Source organism: Plasmodium chabaudi (assembly GCF_900002335.3).
Source record: "Plasmodium chabaudi chabaudi strain AS genome assembly, chromosome: 14".
NCBI classification, from domain to species: domain Eukaryota; phylum Apicomplexa; class Aconoidasida; order Haemosporida; family Plasmodiidae; genus Plasmodium; species Plasmodium chabaudi.
This window is the reverse complement of record NC_030114.2, coordinates 666,724-689,175: the sequence shown is the minus strand read 5'-3', so window position 1 is coordinate 689,175 and position 22,452 is coordinate 666,724. Positions and strand designations below refer to the sequence as shown.

The 22,452-nt window shown below is 23.7% G+C and overlaps 7 protein-coding genes across 7 annotated transcripts; 4 read left to right on the top strand and 3 right to left on the bottom strand.

The window, feature by feature from the left end:
* Positions 1 to 178: 178 nt before the first annotated feature.
* Positions 179 to 3,995, top strand: PCHAS_1418700 (structural maintenance of chromosomes protein 2, putative; the record flags this gene model as incomplete). The annotated part of the gene is made up of 2 exons (XM_735990.2): positions 179 to 3,466; positions 3,600 to 3,995. The coding sequence occupies 2 exons, from the start codon at positions 179 to 181 to the stop codon at positions 3,993 to 3,995; spliced, it is 3,684 nt and encodes a 1,227-aa protein (XP_741083.2).
* Positions 3,996 to 4,850: 855 nt separating this feature from the next.
* PCHAS_1418600 (conserved Plasmodium protein, unknown function) lies at positions 4,851 to 9,212 on the bottom strand (the record flags this gene model as incomplete). The annotated part of the gene is made up of 1 exon (XM_737461.2): positions 4,851 to 9,212. One exon carries the CDS (start codon positions 9,210 to 9,212, stop codon positions 4,851 to 4,853), a length of 4,362 nt encoding a protein of 1,453 aa, XP_742554.2.
* A 1,909-nt stretch (positions 9,213 to 11,121) lies between these two features.
* On the bottom strand, positions 11,122 to 12,339 carry PCHAS_1418500 (glycerol-3-phosphate 1-O-acyltransferase, putative; the record flags this gene model as incomplete). Its single annotated transcript, XM_740006.2, has 1 exon — positions 11,122 to 12,339. The coding sequence occupies one exon, from the start codon at positions 12,337 to 12,339 to the stop codon at positions 11,122 to 11,124; it is 1,218 nt and encodes a 405-aa protein (XP_745099.2).
* A 1,424-nt stretch (positions 12,340 to 13,763) lies between these two features.
* PCHAS_1418400 (ferredoxin, putative) lies at positions 13,764 to 14,339 on the top strand (the record flags this gene model as incomplete). The annotated part of the gene is made up of 1 exon (XM_740007.1): positions 13,764 to 14,339. One exon carries the CDS (start codon positions 13,764 to 13,766, stop codon positions 14,337 to 14,339), a length of 576 nt encoding a protein of 191 aa, XP_745100.1.
* Positions 14,340 to 15,923: 1,584 nt separating this feature from the next.
* Positions 15,924 to 16,496, top strand: PCHAS_1418300 (conserved protein, unknown function; the record flags this gene model as incomplete). The annotated part of the gene is made up of 1 exon (XM_740008.1): positions 15,924 to 16,496. The coding sequence occupies one exon, from the start codon at positions 15,924 to 15,926 to the stop codon at positions 16,494 to 16,496; it is 573 nt and encodes a 190-aa protein (XP_745101.1).
* Positions 16,497 to 17,615: 1,119 nt separating this feature from the next.
* Positions 17,616 to 20,321, top strand: PCHAS_1418200 (nucleolar complex protein 4, putative; the record flags this gene model as incomplete). Its single annotated transcript, XM_726788.2, has 1 exon — positions 17,616 to 20,321. The coding sequence occupies one exon, from the start codon at positions 17,616 to 17,618 to the stop codon at positions 20,319 to 20,321; it is 2,706 nt and encodes a 901-aa protein (XP_731881.2).
* A 517-nt stretch (positions 20,322 to 20,838) lies between these two features.
* On the bottom strand, positions 20,839 to 21,929 carry PCHAS_1418100 (40S ribosomal protein S19, putative; the record flags this gene model as incomplete). The annotated part of the gene is made up of 2 exons (XM_016799608.1): positions 20,839 to 21,273; positions 21,927 to 21,929. 2 exons carry the CDS (start codon positions 21,927 to 21,929, stop codon positions 20,839 to 20,841), a joined length of 438 nt encoding a protein of 145 aa, XP_016654876.1.
* Between the last annotated feature and the right edge of the window lie 523 nt (positions 21,930 to 22,452).

The following is a 22,452-nucleotide window of genomic DNA, read 5'->3' as shown; positions in this document are numbered from 1 at the left end:
ATTATTCCAATGTGTAATTGTGTGAAATATTTGTATAACGTATATAAAAATAATTTAATCGAAGTGTGTGTAAAAAAGAGAGAGGAAAGATACTATTCAAGGGTATAATACGAAAGGTTACTAAATTGGCATATCATTTAAATAGGAAATACAAGAAAATATAACTAAACCAAAGGAAATGCACATTGAGGAGATAATTTTGGATGGCTTTAAGAGCTATCCAACAAAAACGGTAATTGGGCCTTTCCATCCCCAATTTAATGCAATAACAGGTTTAAATGGTAGTGGTAAATCAAATGTATTAGATGCAATTTGTTTCGTTATGGGAATAAATAATTTGAATTTAATTCGAGTTAACAGATTAGACGAACTTATATATAAACAAGGTCAGGCAGGAATAACCAAAGGAAGTGTGACGATAAAATTTAACAATGAAGAAAAACCAAGTCCATTACAAGAACCATATAGGGATATGAAAACAATTACTATTACAAGACAGATAATGTTAGGGGGTAGAAATAGATATTTATTAAATAGCCATAATGCTAAACCAAAGGATATTAGTGATTTTTTTCAATCATTAAAATTAAATATTAATAACCCTCATTTTTTAATTATGCAAGGTAAAATAACAAAGGTTATAAATATGAAACCAATTGAACTTCTTGGTCTAATCGAAGAATCGAGTGGAACAAAACTTTATGAAGTCAAAAGAACAAATGCGATAAAATTGATGGTAAAAAAAGATCAGAAATTAGAAGAAATAAATAAAGTGTTGGTAGAAGAAATTGAACCAACTTTAATAAAATTAAAAAAAGAAAAAGAAGAATATAATAAATTTATAAGCAATAATGAAGAAATTGAAAAGTATGAAAAGTTAGATATATCTTATAAATATTATGTAGCTAAAAATATAATGATAAAAAACCAAGAAAAAATTGAAGAATGTACAAATGAACAAAATGAAATAGAAAGTAATATAAACAGTATAAATGATGAGATTGAAAAATATAAAATGGATAAAGACAAATTGGTTAATGAAACTGCCATTGCAAATGAACCCATCAAATTACTTATAAAGGAAAAAGAAGAATTGGAGAAAAAAATATCAAACTTAAAATCAGAGATTAAAATTGAAACTAAAGAAATGGAAAAAGAGAAAAAAAAAAGAGAAGATATTAAAAAAGAGATAAAATTTATAGAAAAAAAATTAAATGATTACGAAAAAAACGATGAAAAAAATAATAAAACACTGAGAGATTATGAAAACTTAAGAAGTAAAATACAAACATTAAGAGATGAATTGAATGAAAAACAAAGGACAATTAATTGCTTACTTAGTGGTGGTATTAGTAATGATAATGCTGGGGGTAATACTAATGGAAATCAATATAATGGATCTTTTAGAGATCAATTAAAAAATTATAAAACAGACCTAAGTAAAACTGAGACAAAAATAAATAACTTGTTACAAAATAGTAAACATTTAGAAAAGGAAATTATTTCATTAAAAAATCAAAGGAAAAAATATGAAAAGGAATTTAACGAAATAAATAAAGAAAAAATTGCTGAAGAGAAAAAAAAAGAGACAGCAGAAAAACAATTAGAAAAAATAAATTCACAACATAACAATTTTGAAGATATGCCAAATTTACAAAGAGATAAATATAATTTACGTAATGAATTAGAAAAATTGAATCAAGAAATTCAAATTTTAAAAAATTTAATTAATAATGTTAAAATTGATTTTAAAATACCCAATAATATGAAAGAATCCGATGTCTATGGTCAAATATATAAATTGATTAAAATAAAAAAGGATTATGAAAATACATCATTAGCTATTCATTTAATATTAGGAGGTAAATTATCATATATTCTAGTACAAAATAAAGAAAACAGCAAAAAGTTGTTTGAATATAATAACTTTTCACAAAGCAACAGACGGGTTACATTGTTACCGTTAAAAGATTGTATTATTGGTCGAGATTTAAATGAAAAGTCGGTTGAAGAATGTAGAAAAGAATTAGGTCTTGATGCAAAGGATAAAAAAGATGTAATTTATTTCTTAGATATAATGGATTATGATAAGAAATTTGAAAAGCTTGTAAAATATTTATTTAATGGAACTATTATATGTTCAAATGTTGAATTATGCAAAAAAATTACTTACAATGCTAATAAAAAATGTTCTTATCCAACTATCACATTGGAGGGTGATAAATTCGATACTTCTGGAAGTATGTCTGGGGGTTCGAATAAAAATATAAATTTATTTTTACAACATTATGAAAAATATCAAAATATAAAAAAGGATTATCATTCAAAAGAAGAAGAGATAACCAAAATAAACAACAAATTAATCGCTTTTGAAAAGGGAGAAGAGGAAAAAAAGAAAATAAATAAAGATATTCAAATTATATCTAATAACTTAAGTAATATAGAAAATAGAATTGAAACAAGTAAATATGGATGTTTAAGCAAAAAAATAGACAATGCTAAAGATGAAATTGAAAAAGGAAGAGAGGAATTAAAAACATTGTATGATGATCAAAAAAGATTAAATGAAATTATACGAAAACTTGAAAAAGATATAACAGATTATGAAAATAATAAAGATAAAAAAGAAGAAGATTTAAAAGACAGTGTTAAAAAATTAAAAAATAAAATTAAACAATTAGAAACAGAGGAAAATAAAAAAAAAGAACAAGTAGATGATTTATTAATGCAAATCGAAAATTTTAAAAAACAAGTTGAAAAGGAAAGAAATGATTTAATTATTGCAGATGCTACAATAACTGATATTGAAAATAAAATAGTGGATATACAGAAAAGTATAGATATAGAAAATGAGAATTTAAAAGAACTCGAAAATAAGATTGTTCAACTACAAATAAGTTTTAGTTCATACGAAAATGAAATTAAACAAGTTGTTAAAAAAATTGAAGCTTTAGAAAAAAAAAAAGCTAACTATGCATTAGATCTAAAAAAATTAGACAATAAATTAATAGATATAAAAAAGGATTTTAAATCAGCAAATGATACTGTCAATTATTTGAATAAAACTCATGTATGGATAGAATCATATGAATCATTATTTAATAAAAAATATACAGCTTATGATTTTGAAAATTTTAAGCATGATGCTATACAAAAAAAAATTCAAGCATTACAAAATGAGCAAAACAAACTATCCATTAATATCAACAGAAAAGCAGTTCAAATGTATGAACAAGTTCAAGTAGATTATAAAGATTTAATAACCAAAAAATCTCAAGTTGAGGAAGATAAAAAAAAAATACAAGAAGTCATAGCAGATCTTGATGTAAAGAAAAGTGAAAGTTTACTAACCATGTATCAACAAATTAATGAATATTTTCAGGCAATATTTTCAACACTTCTTCCAAATTCCCAAGCAAAACTAAGTATCATCGATGGTGACTTGGCCAACGGACTAGAAATGAAGGTAAGAAATTCATATACGAATGGTCATTTAATTTTCTTTCTATCTTTATACCACCATCTCATTTTATGTAACTATATTTGCTCAATATTTTACATACAAACATATTCTTTTTCCTGTTTTTGTTTCTTTTTAGATCGCCTTTAATAACAACTGGAAAGATTCTTTAACAGAATTGAGTGGAGGTCAAAGAAGTCTTTTAGCTTTATCATTAATTCTTGCAATACTAAAAGTGAGAACGGTTCCCATGTATATTTTAGATGAAATTGATGCAGCATTGGATTTAAATCATACTCAAAATATTGGAGATATGATAAGAACACAGTTTCCACATTCACAGTTCATTATTGTTTCATTAAAAGAAGGAATGTTTTCTCATGCAGATGTTTTATTTAAGATGAGATTTATTGATGGTATTTCAACTGTCAATAGACATTCATTAGATATTAGACAGTGTGCAAACAAAAAAGAAATCACTGATGTAAAAAAAAGAAGAGTTACAATTCACGAAAGAGAACCGGAAGATGATTAATCAATAAATATCCACTTATGGTAATTCCTTTTAAAATATATCTTGCGTATTCTATATTTATACATTTACACAGTTGTATTCCCAATTTTGAATAAACAATTTTAATGTATGAATCCAGTTTGGTTATAATATGTGCCAATTCGAATTAGGCTTGAGATTATTTCATGTATATTATTTTTTGACAACATTATTAATATTACGAAAAAAGAAAATAATAAAAATGAATATATTATCCATGGTTTTTTCAAAGTGATGATATTATTTTATTTTTTTTTCTTTGTGACAATTTACTATGAATGGATTTATTCATTCATTCTTGTATACACTTATTTGTGCTTAATACACATGCATATACATAATGATCATCCCCTTGTTTTATTTTTTTATTTTTACTCGTGGAATATTTCCAAGGGAAAGGAATAAAACTGCATGTTTTTTTATTTTATAAACTTTCGTAAAAATATCAATGTTTTGAGAAATTATAATTTTTAAACATTATGAGTTACACCGAATTGATATCGAAAAGTTTCAAAATTGGGTATGTTTAATTCAAATAAAAACAATACAAAATTTGAAATATTAAAAAAAAAAATATATACAAATATAATATAAAATTTGTCAAATGATAAGTTCACAAAATTATTACTAAAAAAATGAAGCGAAAAATAGAAAGACAAAGAGATTTGCTTAATTCATGATAACTCATGAACTATATATTACGATTGTTTTTATTTTCTATCTTCTGTTTTTTTCTCACATTTTTATCTCCCTTTTTGTAATTGTATATATGTTATGAAATGCTTTATAGGAAACCACAAAGACACATGTATGGAGACACCATTTTTGATTCGTTGATTAATAACTGCTTAACACAATGTTAGAAATAATATGAATTATATCATCAGTTATCATTTTTTTCATTATATCGGCTATAGATTGCAAATGGAAATAAGTGGATATTCGATGCCTTGCATTATGTTGATCATAATAAAATTGGTCATCATATTTACTAGTAAATACTATAGTATTACTTTCTAGATCTACTGCTAAATATTTTTTATTTTTTAAATTAAATATATGAACATATAAATGATTTATTTCTTTATTATATTTCATACATTTTTCTATTATAAAATGAGAATCTAAAAAGTTTTCGATTTTATCATTTTTCGAATGAGTAACAATTAATTTGTCATCTGATATGCAAAAATAGTTTCCTTTTATATTACTGTTTTTATCTAGCAATAATTTGTTTATGCTCCCTTTTGGTAATGTTCCTTTATATTGAAATGTTACTAAGCTGGTTTGATTTTTTTCGAATTTGTTATTAGACATTTTAATAAATTGATTTGCTTTTTTTAAATCTTCATGATTCGTTTGTTTAAAATTGATATTAATCTTTCGAGGATTATTTTTTTCGTCGGCATTAATAAAATTGTGTTTCTCTATTTCTACAAAATTACTAGGGTATTCCTTATGAATATCATCAGTGTAATTATTATTATTTATTTTGGCTTGCCCATCCATTGTTTTTTCATCAGGATTATTATTAAAACTGTTCGTATTGCTCAGGTTGCTAGTAGATTGTATTTTTATTTTATTTGAATTTTCTGAAATATAATTATTTATACTCGACATATTACTATCCATTAAGTATTCACCTATATTTGTAGAATTACTTAACATATCATGTTCTTCATTTTTATTTTGTGTGCTTGTTTTTTTTTCAATCAAATTATTACTTGGTTCTATTTCTACATTCTTGGGGAAATCTTTTTCTTGTCCTTTTGTTTTTTTCTTTTTTTTGGAAGAATCATTACTTTTATCATATATATGCTCACTGTTAGAAATTAATTGTGATTCTTCATTTTTAAAAATATTATTATTGCTACGCGAACTATGTAGTTTATTAGCATTTTTTATGTAATCCCTTGAAAGGGTTTTTGAAGAATTACTAGCATCTTTATCTTTTACATTAATATTATCTTTTAAGTCGATACTATCTTTATTTTTCATTTGATTAGATTTGTGCTCATTCTTTTCGTTATACCAATTATATATGTCATTGAAATATCCATAGACATAATTCCAAACCGAGCTATTATTTTGATCATTATTTAATGCATTAAGATCATTTTCATTAATATAATAATTATAGTTATATTCACTATTTATTACATGCATATTAAAAAAACCAACATTTTTTCCTATTATAACTTTATCAAATTCATCAATAAAATGTGGTTCTACATCTAAAAATAAATCCTCCATATATGCAACATTAATACAATAAATTTTTACTTCCTCGTTTAGTATTTTATTCAAAATTTGGATTTCTTTAACTTTATTTATTATAGTTCCATTTATTACAATCTTATTGGCTATATATTTGAGCAATGTGTAAAACTGTGTTGAAAAAATATTCTGCTCATTGTTATAATCTTTTCTTTTTTCCAAATTTTTGTTTGAGGAGTTTTCAAAAAACATTCTGCAAATATATTCTGCACATGCATCGATTTTTGCTTCCTCAATTCCTTTCTCTCGATCCCAAATAGTGTCTTCGTAAATCGATAGAAGTTCATCTACACCCTCATCCTGAATAAATATTTCCACAAAACTTTTTAATAAATTATCCATAAACGAATGATCATATATATCGTAATTTTTTCGACAAATTGGGCTGTCATCTAAAATTGTTGCATCTTCTTTTTCCTTTATTTTATATTCATTTATCAAAAATTCGATATACAACTTTTGAAAGAAACTAAAATGAGGTTGCTCCTTATAATTGGGGTCATGTAATTTTAATAACTCATTTTCTATATATGAGTTACGAGCATTCATATTTTTTGCAATAGAATATATTTTATCGTCATCGTTTAATTTATACGGTGAGAAATTGTATGTATAATAAGAAGTATTAAAATCAGAAAGACGATGCTTATTATTTTTGTTCTCATTTATTTTATTATCCATATTTTGGTCATAAAATGAAATAGAATTATTTTTTAACCTAATCATATTCAACTTAAAATTGTCTGTATTTTTTTCATTTCTTCCTGGATAATTTGGTTTCCAATTACTGCCCTCTAAATCTGCTACTTGGATCGCATTTTCGCTTAAAGTGTAAGCGCCATTATTACCTCCTCTGTACATGCCTATTGTTTGGTTATTTCTGTAGCCGTTGGCGCTTTGTTGTGTTTCCTGTAAGGCTAACTTCATTTGCTGTTCCGAAATGTATAACATTAAAATATATTTTTCCTCTGTATTTAAATTGCTTGTATTTAGACCAATTTTTTTAAAGTCAATATTATATATATCAAAGTTTTCAACTTTAATATTTTCGATACTCGTAATATCATTATTATTATGTAATAGTTTTTGTTTTATAATTTTTATTTTTTTTTTAATATCTATTTTTTCCTTTTCATCGTCAGTGCTTTGTGTAGTACAAGAATCGCATGCACTTTCTCCGTCAAGGGCTTCATAAAAGTTTAGGTCTTTAAATGATTTTGCTCTTTGGGGCGGATGGTCATAACTCAAGGTAGGGATAACAGATAACACTTCTTTTCCATTACTATTACGATTTGGAGTATCGAATGTTATACTCTTTTTAAATAATTGTGATATATTGTTTTTAATTTTTTCGTGGTTTGCTATATTATCACTTTCCGATTTTTTCATATTCAATAGATTATCTCTGTCTAATACGAAAAGACCATCTTTATAATCTTCCCGAGTCCACATTATTTTATTTGGATTTTTTACATTTAATAATTTATCATTTATATTTGTTTTTAAAGTGTTAAAACTAGTTGACATTTCTTTATTTAGCCAAAAAGGCTCTAATTCATTTTCTTTTGTTTCATCTATTTCAGAGTCATCATATATTTTTATATTCATTAAATCTTCTGACATTTTAGAATTATTATTTTTTGTATTTTTTTCATTCAATATTTTATTATTAATAAGAATATCCTCTTTAATTTGGTCATCCTTTATTCGTGTGTCATAATTTTGTATTACAGTATCATCATTTAATACTTTTGTTTCGTTGTAATTTTCCTCAGTGTAACAATGTAATTCATTTATTTTGTTGTCCATCTTGTTCATGTTTTCACTTATTTCTGATCCTTCAAAGGGAGTAAGACAATTGACGGAATATTGTTTTTGCAAATTGCTCACACTAGAATTATTCTTCTCATGGGGTTCTAATTTCACACTACTATCTTTACTATTTTCGGAATGATAAAAGCTTGTATTTTTATGAATATCCTTATTTTGTGGTGAAGTATTTATATTTTTTTTTTCTGCTTCTTCAATATCATTTTCAATGGTATGTACTTTTTTTTGAACTACATCATCAGTGTCACTTTGTTGTAATACAATTCGTTGTATCATTATCTCTTCGTCATCAATTTTCTTTTGTAATAAATTTACAGTATGGTTATTGGTATTTTTATGAAAACCTGTTTTATTTTGTTTCTTACGAATATTTAAATTGCTTTGTTTTTTTTGAGAATTCATAGATAATTTTTCAAATTTTGTTTTAATCTCTGTATTTTTTTTTCTTAAATCTAGTATACTTAATTCGCTATTTATTTTACTTGATATATATTTTTCATGTAAATTTTCTTTTTTTTTTTTTTTACTGAAATTCGTATTTTTTCCCTCATCATTATTATTATACATTAATAAGTCATTAATCAAATCGTCTTCATTGTGTGTTAATTTTTTTTTTAATAAATTCAAATTTTTATTATCATCAAAAATTGTTTTTTCTTCGGTATTTTTATTTTCTTTTATATTTATCAAATTTATATCTGTATTTTGTTTATTATAATTAATATTTTCACTTGTATTTCTGTCTCCATTTTGAATTTTATTTTCCTCAATTTTTTCATGATGATTTATGCTACCAAAAGTTTCCATATCTGGCTTATTCATTTGATTCCCTTCGTTGTCAATATCCACCTCATACTTGTTTTTCTCCATATAGTCTTCCCCTTTTTTATATTCTTCTAAATTATGATAGTCCAAAGGAAAATTATTATTTTTAATTTCCGTTTGAATACCATTTTGAAAAATATTTGTTTGATACGCACTATCTTCTCTATATCCTGGGTTTTCTTCGTTTTCTTCAGTTAACTGTGTTTTGTAATCATCCTCATGTTTTGGGGGTATACTCAAATTTTCATTTAAATTATCATTCATCATTATTTTTTAGTTTAGTCATTAAGAAATCCTTTGCAAATATCTATTGCATATTAATTTTTCTGGATTCTTTCGTGAAATATGTGCATGTGTATGTGTATTATATTTGATGTAACCAAACTGGGTATTTGATACTTCTTATATGTAATATGCATAAATCGAGTAGACCTATAAATATATGAGCGTAATTAAATCCATTTAGTATATTAGACAATTATTGCTATAATTCAGTTGATATATATGTGAATGTGGTATGTGTATATATTTTCCAATTAAAAGATAAAATTGTTTCGAAAAAAATAATAATACAAAATAGTGTGGTTAAAATTTATCAATTAAGTATAACGATAATATCATCACAGTATTAAGTTATTAGCATGTAAAAAATAATATTATATTAAAAAATTTATAAAAGCATCAGTATTTTCGAAATATATTATAAGGACTGTACTCTATGCATACAATAAATGCCGCCTAATGTAAAATCCATAATTAACTGTGTTTTAATAAAAAAAAACAATTTATATATAAAATAAAATACATTAATTATAAATAATCACTTAATTTTACATAATAATTGTCTACAAAACATGGTGTTACAACAAAAAATTTTAATTAAATCATATACAAATTTTATGCCGATATAATGTAGGCATATAAAGACGGCTTTTTGTTAATTTATATTTTTTAACGACATTTAATTAGAGACTGTATTCCACTCTCCTTTTTTGTCTTTTTTTTGAGATGACTCGTTTACAAGCAACTTTTTGTAGCAAACAATATCAACAGGTGTAAAGAGAAAAAATTGCATAAAAATTTTATAAGACACTAGTGCAAATATATATTCATGTGAATATTATTCACATTATTATTGAAAATGAGATATATTCATGTAAATAAAAAAGACGCTTAAAAATAATGAAAAAAACATGTTATTTATTTGGTGTAAAAAATATAATTTATCATAATATACAAAAGGGGATAATATTATATTTATTTTTTAAAATATATGTTATTATTTGATTAGACTATTTTTTTTAATTTATTTTAATAGTAATAAAAAAAAATAAAATAAAAAAGGCGTATATTCACTGATTTTTGACGTTGTTTTCGGTTTTAATGAATTAAAAATATTTTATTAGCTAACCAAAAAAAAAATCTCTTAACACATATATGGTGTATACATTAATAGTTATTTTTTAAATAATATAAGAACATAAAATAAGAACAAAATTAACCATAAAAATATAAATAAAAGACAAACATTTGATATATTTTCCAATTTTCTTTAAAAGAGTATGAAATAAAAGTTGAATGCTTTGTACAACCTTCCCAGTAACACTTTAAAAAAAACTCAATTTTGTTTAAAAAAAAATTAACTGAAAAACCAATTTTTATATATGTATATATTACAACATGCATAAATAAAATTTTTATTAAATATTCTCATTTCTTGTAGAGCAATTTTTATGTTGAGAATAAACATACAAATATTTTTTCACGTTTCATTTACACATATATAATTATTTTGTACAATTATGAACATTGACACAAAGACATACACAATAAGACAAATACATATGCATTGATAAGCTTATTATCCAGTTGTCAGGTTTATTCATTCATATAATATTTTATTCGTTATTTTTTTATGATTTTATATTGTCTTTTTTTTTATTATAAAACAAATTTAGTCGATAAACACAATAAAATAAAAAAAAGATAAACCAACCATGGCTTTTTTAAAACAACGGTAAAATAATTTTATTTAAGCCTAAAATGATAATATATGTATGGTCATGTAAAAATATTTTAAAAATTGTATATTAATTTTTTGTCGTCGCCAGTCGCTCTTCATAAAAAATAAAAGAAATTAATAAAAATGATAAATGCAATTACATTGATAAGATAGTTATATTTTTTTATATAGATCATTAACATAGTCGTAAATTCTGTCTGTTATCTCATTTTCGTCCATTTGCGGATAAATATCAAAAATATCTTCTCCTAAATTTAGTCCAATAGGAGAGTAAGAGCATGATCTTTCTTTTTCGATTTCGTCAACATCAATTGTGTTTGGTGGTGGGCAAATGTTATAGGTGTTTAAAGCCATTCCCACAAAATGAGTTTTTATATTTGATCTTTTTGCAAATATATTAAATGTTTTTATAATTTTTGGATCGAATGGAGAAATTTGAATTTCATTATCTTGACTTTTCCTATCTCTCCCTCCGCTTGGTGCTACCCATATAATATTTTTCCCTAAGTTTAACATATTTTTTAAAGCATTAAGTGATTTATGATTGAATAATATTTTTTCTTCTTTTAAATGAGGTGGATATTCAATATATTTTTTTGAATAAATACATAATATATTAGCAGAAACAGTGAATGGACGTGACAAGGGATCGGCTCTAATTTTATGGCCGCCAATGAATAACATATTTCTTGATATGTCTTCAGCATTGTTAATATGAAAATAATATTTTATTATATTTGCATCAGCTTCGATATGATGATTACTAAATATAAACACATTGTGCCCTTGTTCTATCCAATTATTAATTTTTTTAATATTGTCCGTTCCCAAAAATCGAGAATTTTTTTGATCTATTAATGGTAACCAAAATTCTAATGACCATTCATATAAGCTTTCATCATATTTATGTACATTAGGAAAAGAATAATATCTATATTTTTTAAATGTTTCAATATATTTTAAAAACAATTTTAAAAATGTTTCGGGTGAACAGGAATTATGTTTTTTAATTTCGTGATAATATTTTTCTATAAATCCCAAAAATGTTTGAATATGGCTTATATTGTCACTGTTTTCGTTCTTTAACAATTCTAATTCGTTACAAATTATTTTATATGTTTCATCATATGTCTTTTTATTTAAAGAAGTGCTATTAAATATTTGATTATTTTTATCAGTTAAATATGAAGGGTATTTATTGTTGTTATTATTTTTTTGTCTAAATGGAAATAAATGCTTATTATTTTTATGCTCAGAAAAATAATAAGTTTTTACATAAAGAAATGATTTATTTTTTATGTTTTCAACTATGGTTATTTTAAATATCATGAAAAATAATAAGAATGATATTGATTTTTGCAAATAACCCATCGTTTTTAGGAATCACAATATTAACAATGCTATAGGTCAAACTTTAAAGCACAATTTAAGATAGTTACTTGTTAACATATATATAAATATATATATCGATGTATAAATGTGTATTGACTAAAATAAACTAACACATACATATATTGTGTTGGAATAGATATATAATTCACTATTTGATTAAAACATAATGCAATAACGATTATTAATTTTTTTAATTTTATTTGCGAAATATGTTTTTTTTTCGATTAAATACATATTTATTTGTTGTATGCATATATGTGTTGTATATCATTTTTTTTTCTGTATAAAGCAGTATGATGGTTTCTCTTTTCATATATGTCGTTTATGCTTTAAATACCCCTTATTAATGTTGGTCAAGATGGTTTTCATTTTTTTTTCCATTTCTCTTGACAGTTCAGCAGATAATTTTATGCACACCCATTTTTCATTGTTGTATATACAAATGCAGATGGTTAACAATTGTATATTATAGCCCTATCACAATTTTTTGTGAAATTTATATGCCCGTGTATATTAAGAGAGACACTTGTATATATATTCATATTAGCATATTTTATTTTTCACCTTTTCTAAGAATAATATAATTTAAAAACAATATATAAAAATTATAAATTTTATTATTTATATATATTGATTATAAAAAAAAACTTTATTTTTATTTTCATTAGTATATTCAATATTGATGCCACTAACAAAATATTGAATAGAAAAGCAAAGAACCAAACAAAACAATAAATAATTGGAAAACATTTTTTACAATAAAATGAAAAATAAATTATGTAGAATGTAGCTATATTTTATGTTTGTTTCCTTATATATAAATAATATTACTGACCAGGATGAATATATGATTAAGCTATTAATGCAATAGTGGTAAAGATTATAAGAAAACCGTAAAATATTCTAATGTATACGTTATAAGGATATACATTTGCCTTATGTATATTTTAACACATAAAAATTATTTTTTTTTTAATTTATATCCTTTAAATTAGTTTACTAAAAAATTATATATATTGAAACAAAATATGTCATGCCATTTTTCTTGAAAATTGTAGCTGTACGTAATAAAGAAGAATGCTGGGTAAACAGCTTTATAATTGTAAAGGAAAATACTTGATAAATTTAAAAAGTGAATATTTAGTGGGCAATTCAAATATTACTGTATTAGTGAATAGTAACTTATAACTAATGTAGCTATTTTGGTACCATTTTTAAATATTTGAAGATAAAGCATAAAGTTAATCAATTTCATACGTCAAGGAAATATGTTTAAAAGGCGTTACAGTACAAAGAGCATATATATATGTGTGTGCTACCATATGTACAAATAAGTTTCCAATACATGTATACATACACATATATATAAACATTGTTTATGCAGATAAGCCAGCTTAAAAATAATGAGAGTATTATTGTTTTTTTTATATTATATATTTTTTTTTAAACAACATAATACGTACAAATTAAGTAATAAATCTCCCCCCTTAAATTATATGTATGGCAATAAACTAATTATAAATATCCCGAGAAATCGAATATGCGCAAGGCTTATAAATAATTTAGATAATGGTAGTAAGCATTCTGTTTTTCTCATGAACAACAATCAATTTAATTTGAAAATTGGATGTAATCATAATATCAATAAGAGAAGATATTCGGGGTCTCCTAGTTCGGATAAACTGTTTTATAATATAACGTTAAGAACAAATGATGGAGAGAAAAAAATTGAATGTGCAGAAGATGAATATATATTAGACGCCTGTGAAAAGCAAAATGTTGAATTGCCTTACAGCTGTAGAGGTGGCAGTTGTTCTACATGTGCAGCAAAATTAATTGAAGGGGAAGTTGATAATGAAGAACAAAGCTATTTAGATGATGAGCAACTAAAACAAAAATATATTCTTCTATGTACATGCTATCCAAAATCCGATTGTGTCATTGAAACGCATAAAGAAGAAGAACTTCATGATATGTAATATTTGGCATATGAAAGAGTTTGGGTACATGCCTAATAGGGAAAAGGATAACCTTTAAATGCTATCCTGTACCGTTTGCTCTAAAATGAGGTGAATAGCGCAAAGCTTTTTTAATTTATTTTGATAAAATGGAAATATATAATTCTAATTTAATGATGAGAAGTATAAGCATCAATGAGGTTTCCTCAAAAGGCTTGTAAAAGACACATTTTTTACAGTTTTATATCTTTATTTTGTTTATATCATATTATTTTTTATCGTTTTTATTATATTTTTTTGTATTCGTTTACATGCTTTAAAATGTTATACACTTACCTCTTAGACCTATATTGGTACTAACAATTAATAATCACATCAAAAGATGAATAAACACTTTTTAAGAATTGTTATATATGTGTATTCTTTAATATTATGTATGTTTGACAACATATTTGTATGTGCTAATAAACAAAAGTAGCATACGCTAGGGGTAACCTTCTCCAACCTCAATAGGCGTGGTGCACTTAAAGTGCATGCTATATTTTCAGTGATAAAATCACAAAAGAACAATAGAAAAAGCGAAATTGTGAAAGAAAATGGTAGTAAGAAACGATTTTCCATTTTTGGATTTGTTTACTATATATTTCTTGAATAATGTATACGATGTTATTGGATATTATAAATTATTTTATTCTGATGGTAATTTTGTTTTATTTTTTCGAAAATAAAAAAAACAAACTAAATGTTTAAAACTATACCATATTTATGAATAATATACATTGGTATATAATAGTTAAGATTGAATATAAAACACGAACATTGGAAAATATCAAAGTAATATGGATAGACAGATATTTTAGTAAAATTATAACTATCAAAGGAATAAATAATAAATTATACAAAAGTATGAGTATAAAATAAAAACTTTATATAAATTACACTGTTTTTAAAGGTGAACAATTTTTCCCCGTCTCACAAAAAAAAAATGGTTGCAATAAAAAGGGTTGTACACTTTATAATTAAAAAATTGAAACGTAATTTTATATGAAGATTTTCATTCTATTTTTTCATATTATAATTTTATTATTATTATTTTTTATTTAATTTTAGTTTTTATGATTTAACATTGTATAATTAGAAATATATTTATAAATTATTAAAATGTATGGGGATGCGCATATGAATTTCGACGGTTAAATATAATACTATACATAGCATGTCTATGAAAATATTTTGTCGTTTTGCAAAATTTCCATTTTAATGTTTAGTGTTTAGTGTTTCTATGCTCCAAATTTTGTGTACGCTAAGTTTTTATTTTTTATTTTACATATTTTCTATAGAATTTTTATTATATTGATAATTTTCTTTACATTGCTATATATTATATACCTGTGCCTAATATACAGTATAACCAGCCCTGAATATTTTCACTTATATCCTTACGAAACGAATACAAAATATATAGCTAGAAGAATACGCCAGCACTTAACTCAAGATATAGATATACGCATATATTAATAAATTAGAAAATATAAATCCGCGAAAGGAAATCAGGATAGCGACATATACACACATGTCTACATGTAATATTTGCTAATTCAGAAAATGGGTTCATCAAAATGTGTATCGACAAGAATAACTTCGTTTATTTTATATTTAATACCGTTGATATACTCAATCCTAATTATAATATTTGGGACAGTTGAATATAAGAATAATAATCTATGCAACTTAGTAATTTTGTGTATGTTTTATGGAGCAGTAATTATTGTAGTTTGTTTAGTTGGGTGTTGGGGAGTCATAAAAGAGAATGCAACTTCAGTTAGATCGACATTAATATTGTTAATCGTAAATAATATTATTATGTCCATGCTAATAACATTCTTGTTAATAGATACATTGAAATATCCCCATATTGCTATTATTCATAAAGCTTCAAAATTATTACAATTTATAGTAAAACAAAAAAAAGTTGGATTAATATTTTGCTCAGTAATTTATGCATTGATATTTTTTTCTTTTTGTTTTATGTGGAATATTGGAGATTATTTGGCACAACTTGATGCAAATATGTGCTTAGACGATATAAGAACTTCTCATGACCGTATGCAAAACAATAAAAAAAAATATTCTAAAAAAATTAGTAAAGATGAAACCGAATGTTTATTAAAGGTGTAACCGTAAACCAATATTGCAATATGAAAGAGGCATAGAAATAAATGATTTTAATAGGACCACCGGTCTAAATATATGTAAACACATATGAACAAGTCAGGTCCCCTTTTTAAGTTTGAAAAAAGACTTCCCACAGTAGCATGATATATGCATGTGGCAATTCGTAAAGTTTGACTTTATACGCATCTTATTTTTATTTATTTGATTAGCATTGATACGAAGATTTGATCAAATAATCAAATGATTTGTTTTGTCATATAATATGTTTATATATCATTTTTTTTTCTTTTTATTATATTTCCAATACAATTTTAAAGCATATGTATTTATTACTTGATATATATGTATATATGCAATTGAATATTTTTGTACAATTTTCAAAGATTTTTACACTTAAAATTATATTTTAATTTGTTTAGTCATTTAAATATCACTTTTGTTTGCATATGTATTATGAACATATGTATATACTTATCAAATATAATACTTATTTCCCTTTTTTTAAACAATATTTTAATCATAAAAAACAAGTTAATTTTTTTTTTGTCCTTTATACTTATATTTTTTATGAAAATTTTAAAGATTAATCATTTTGGTCTATCCATTTTATGGTATAAAAAATGGCTTGGATTGTGGTAGCCATTATATACAAATGAAAAAAAACAACATTATTATATCTAGCATATAGATAAAGTGATGTATTTTTATTTTTATTTCATTTCTGTTTTAGTTTTTTTTAATATAAAAAAATAATAATTTTTTCATTCATAATTAATAAAAAAATATATGCGCATGCCTATGTATAATACAAAATATTAAAATATAACTACGTGGGCATAAAAAAAATTTGCTATAAATAAAATTTGGATAAAAAAGGAACATATAATAAAATATCATATAAAAAAATCGTAAGGGCGTTTAAAAAGAAAAAGAACAAAATAACAATTTTGTTATATAAAATAGTTCGGAATACAACAGATGGGGGAAATGAAAAAAAAATATATTTTCTATTATTTGTATTTTTTTCATGCTTCCAGGAAAATGTTTTAACTTAAAAATATAAACTAATCAATATTTTGCCTTATATATATTTATATTTTCAAAATAAAACAAACGAGCAAAATGAAGAAAGCAGAAAAGTCCAATTCTTCTGCTACGACAATAAAGGAGATCTGTGATTTGTTTAATAATTTACAAACTGAAAAATGTAAAAAAAGTATATTAAATAATTTGACAAAACTTTTTGTACTAATATATAACGAAAGAATTAAAAGAAAATTATTATATTCTGAAAACGAAGTTAATGAAGAAGATAATGGAAAATTAAAACAATTTTTTAAAAAGGATTATATTATCTTAGTAATAAAAAATAAGACATATACAAAATATGAAGAATGGTTAAATGAATGTTTCGATAAATTTTTAAATTTACTTTTTCAATTGATAGAGGATAATGATGATGTTTTTTTTAAAAAAGGTTTATCCTTGTTATTCGGAAGTTTACAAATGGAAGCAAAAATATACGAATCTATAATTTCAATGTTGGATGACGAATTTGATAGTCATAATAAAGATGATATCATTGCAAATGATAAAGATTCCACTAACCATATTTCTAATCAATATATAAATAAAGGTGGTTATATACTTTACAAAAATAATGATCGATATATTAACAAACAAAATAATAGTATAATGAATTATAAAAATGGTCAAGAAGAAACACCATCAAAACACGCATTCCCTATTAAATTGTTTAAAAATATAATTTTGAAATTATTAAAAGTTGGTACCATAAATATAGAAAATATAAAATATATTTGTCGATCTTATGTATGCTTTTATTACGATTTAAATTATTTTTCCTTGGCTGTTTTTAAGCATTTTTATCTTAAATCAATAATGGGAAATTCAAAAGAAGAGGAAATATCAAAGGAAGTAGATAGAAAGTTTAATATGATGGGTTCAAAAAAAGTGGAATGTGCTGGTACCACAAATTTATTTATTTATACTGTTTTAATAAACTCGATTAAGCCCATAAAAAAGCTACAAAATTTCCATGTCAAAAAGTCTGAATTTATGAAAAAATCAAAAATCGATGATTTATTTTTAGACTTTAATTCTGATGAGGAAGATAATTTAAGGGGAAAACGAAAAAATAAATTTTTATATAACGAAAAAAAAAAGAAAAAAAAAAATGATGATATGAATAACTATAGTGATAAAAATGAACTAAAAAGGATTTATAATTATGATAGTGATGATAGTATCATAATACATTCGTCATCGAATTCTAATGCATCGGATAATGATGATGAAAATAATCCAGAGATAGAATTTTTAAATAATAATAAATTAATTGAAGATTATAAAGATGAAAACTCTTTTGAAGATTTTTCTGATTATTCAGAAGGCAAAAATGATTTAAAAAAAATAAAACGGATCGAATCAATAGAAAATAAAATAAAAGATAGAACAAATAATTTTTTTATAAAAAATTTCTATATTGAAAATAAAGTATATGCAAGACTCTATTCATATAGTTGGTTTGATTTTATAGCAAATTTTCATCATAATCAAACTATGATTTTACAAATACTACAAGCCATTCCATTATTTGTTTTTCCATATACTAATAATCCATATTATTTTATTGATTATTTTAATTATTCTTATTATTCTTCTTCGAATATATATGTATCATTGGCGGCTCTCCCCGGTATTTTTTATATATTGACAGAGTTGAATATTGGTGATATAGTGCAAAAGGAAAGCGACGACTTGGACCCAAGTAAAGGAGTGAAAGATAACGAAGACACAGACACTGAAGAAAACGAGGGCGAAAATGATGACGAAAATGAAGAAGGCGAAATGGGTTCCAATGGGAATGAGAGTGATGGTACTTCTGAGGAAGATGACCAGGATGATCACGAAAGTGATGAAGGAAGTGATAGTGAAACAAAATTAAATGATCATATGTATACAGATTACTACAAGAGATTATATGAACTAATAACGCCCGCAAGTTTTTATTATGACGGAACAAAATTTTTAAAAATATTATATTCATCAATAAAAAACAAAATGATACCAGTACATTATGTCATATCCTTTTTAAAAAAACTACTTCGAGTGGGATGTTTAACATCGTTTAATATTTCTATAAATATATTAAGTGTGGTATATGATATATTAAATTATTTTAAAGATGATTTACACAATTCTATGTTTGTTTCTGGATCCGTTTTTATGAATATGGTAATAAAAAACGATTTTTTTTGTTATGAAAATTTAGAACAAAATTTTGATAAAGATATAATTATTGAAATGATGAAAACGAATAGTATGTTGCTAAAGGATGAAAATGAATTTGCATCAGAGCTGAACATTATCAAAAATAAAAATAACTTTGAAAATTTCAGCAACGAAAACAATGCAGAAAATGTGAAAATTGAAAATAATGAAGACACAGAAATGGAGAATGGTTTATTTAGTATAGGATGTTGCTTACCAGATAAGTATCAGAGGAATATGAACACATTAACCAAAAAAGAGTTATATATGGCCAATCATATTTTTTATGAAATAATTTTACTAAATAATCATTTATGTGATAATTTAAGATATTATTCAAATGTTTATCATTACAATTTCAATGATAGCTCTAGCAGACCTCATGAGTTTTATAATGATCCAAACAAAATAAATTGGCAAGAAGAAGAATCTCTTTTTTCATTCTTAAAAAATTTGTTAAGTTTCAAAAAAAAAAAAGACACAGATATATTACCGTGTGCTAAACAAAAAGAATTTTCTACAATTTTTATATGATTTTAAATGATATGTTCATATACTTAAGGAATCATTGCAGCAACTAACGTGTTTTATGCATACTGTTATGTGCATAGGAATTCAGAGAAAGCATTTTCCTTTGCTTAGTTCCCTTTGCACTGTTATATTTGTTTATATAATTATTTTCAATTTTTCATAACTTTATATTTGTATACGTGTTTATATTAAATGGAAAAAATATTCCTTTTTTTATGTAAAATTAATTTTATTTATTTGAATGCATTCAAAAATTCAAGTAAAAAAATTACATTAACTCAATAATTAATATATATATAAAACATATATATGTATTAATAAAAAAAATATAATAAGCATCACAATAGAAATATATATCTATGCAGATACGCATGTGTATATTTTGTTCGCAATATCTTTTCTGTTTAGGCGCTAGGTAATTTAAAATGCTGATATTCGTATCTATTATTGTTCTTAAATATTACCCCAAAGTTCGTTACAAACATAAGCAATGAGAATGTTTTATGTATATATAAATTATTTATTTTAATGGAATAAAACGAGATGAGTGAGTAGCACCAATACCAGGTTTTCCATGTCTAGTGTGCTTATAAGTAATTGAAAATTCTCCTAAATAATATCCAATCATTTCTGGTTTGATTTCAACATTGGTATATTGTTTACCATTATGTACAGCTACAATTGATCCTACCATTTCTGGTATGATAGTCATGTTTCTTAAATGTGTTGGTATTGGCCTGGGTTTTTCTCCAACTTCACATTCTTTTTTTGCTTTTCTTAATTTTTTTAAAAGAGATTTAGCTTTTTTGTCAATTCCTCTTCTAAATTTTCTTCTTTGTCTTGCTGGTAAAAGTTTAACAAGTTCTTCTTGATTTAATTCAAGCAATTTATCAAGTTCAATACCTCTATAGTGGAAGGTACGAAAGGTTCTCTTTTTGGGCTTATTTGGGTCCTCCTATAGAATAAGAAAAATTAAAAATAATTATAATAAATAAATAAAATAATATAAAAATTGTCAAATAATATATCCATGCTCTAATACCATTTAATGTATATGTATGCATGTGTTCAATGTAATACATATATTTAATGGAAATGCAAAAATATTAAACTGCCAAAAATAATATGCAAAGAATGCAATATGTGTATTCCCCAAAATAAATTTATATAACATACACGAAAATATTAAAACCGCATAGATTTATTTTTATGTAATAAGTAGGAATCATATGCATACTATGCAATGTATATACGTAACGACATAGCCATATTTACATCCCTTTTACAAGGGGTAAAAAATAAATAAAAATAAATAGTATAATAAAAAAAGGAATAAAAATTTAACAAATGGATGTAAACCGCGGTATTATATGGGCATTCATATTTTTCCATTAAATGGATAAGCAATTTTCCCCATAAGGTAATTTACATATAGTTATATAAATAATATATAATATACATATATAAGTTATAGTATAAAACAAAAAAATTACATAATCCCACATAAATAATGTGGAAAATATATCAAACTAAAAATACAAATGACTTATATAAGAAACATATATATATATATATGAGAAAATTGTAATTATAAAAAAGTTATCTTACCATTATTATTCAAAGGTTTTATTTATTTTATAAAATTATAATGTTAAGGTTATAAATATAAATATTTTTATTCTATTTACTTTTATATTTTTCTTAAAAATGTTTTTATGTTTAAAATAAATTTAAACTTAAAATAAAATATTAATAATGTTCCAATTTTTTTTTAAAGATAATTTTTTGAAAAAAATTAAAAAGTTGCGGTATTTGTTCGCTAATCACATAGTATATAATTGTGCTTATTATCTTATAATATTTATATTAAAATTATTTTGGTGGTTTGGCATAAATATGTTCTTCTATATGAATATAATATTTTCAAATATTTATGAAATTTATACGTATATAATATGCATATTTATATAATAAATTTAGTATATACTTTTTATGCCCTTATAATTTTCTATTGTTACTTTTCGTGTGGAATAAATTATTTTTATTTTTTTATAATATTATTGCGGAATATACACTTTGGCTCGTTTACGAATATTATATATATATATTTCCTGAGGGTATAATATTGCATACC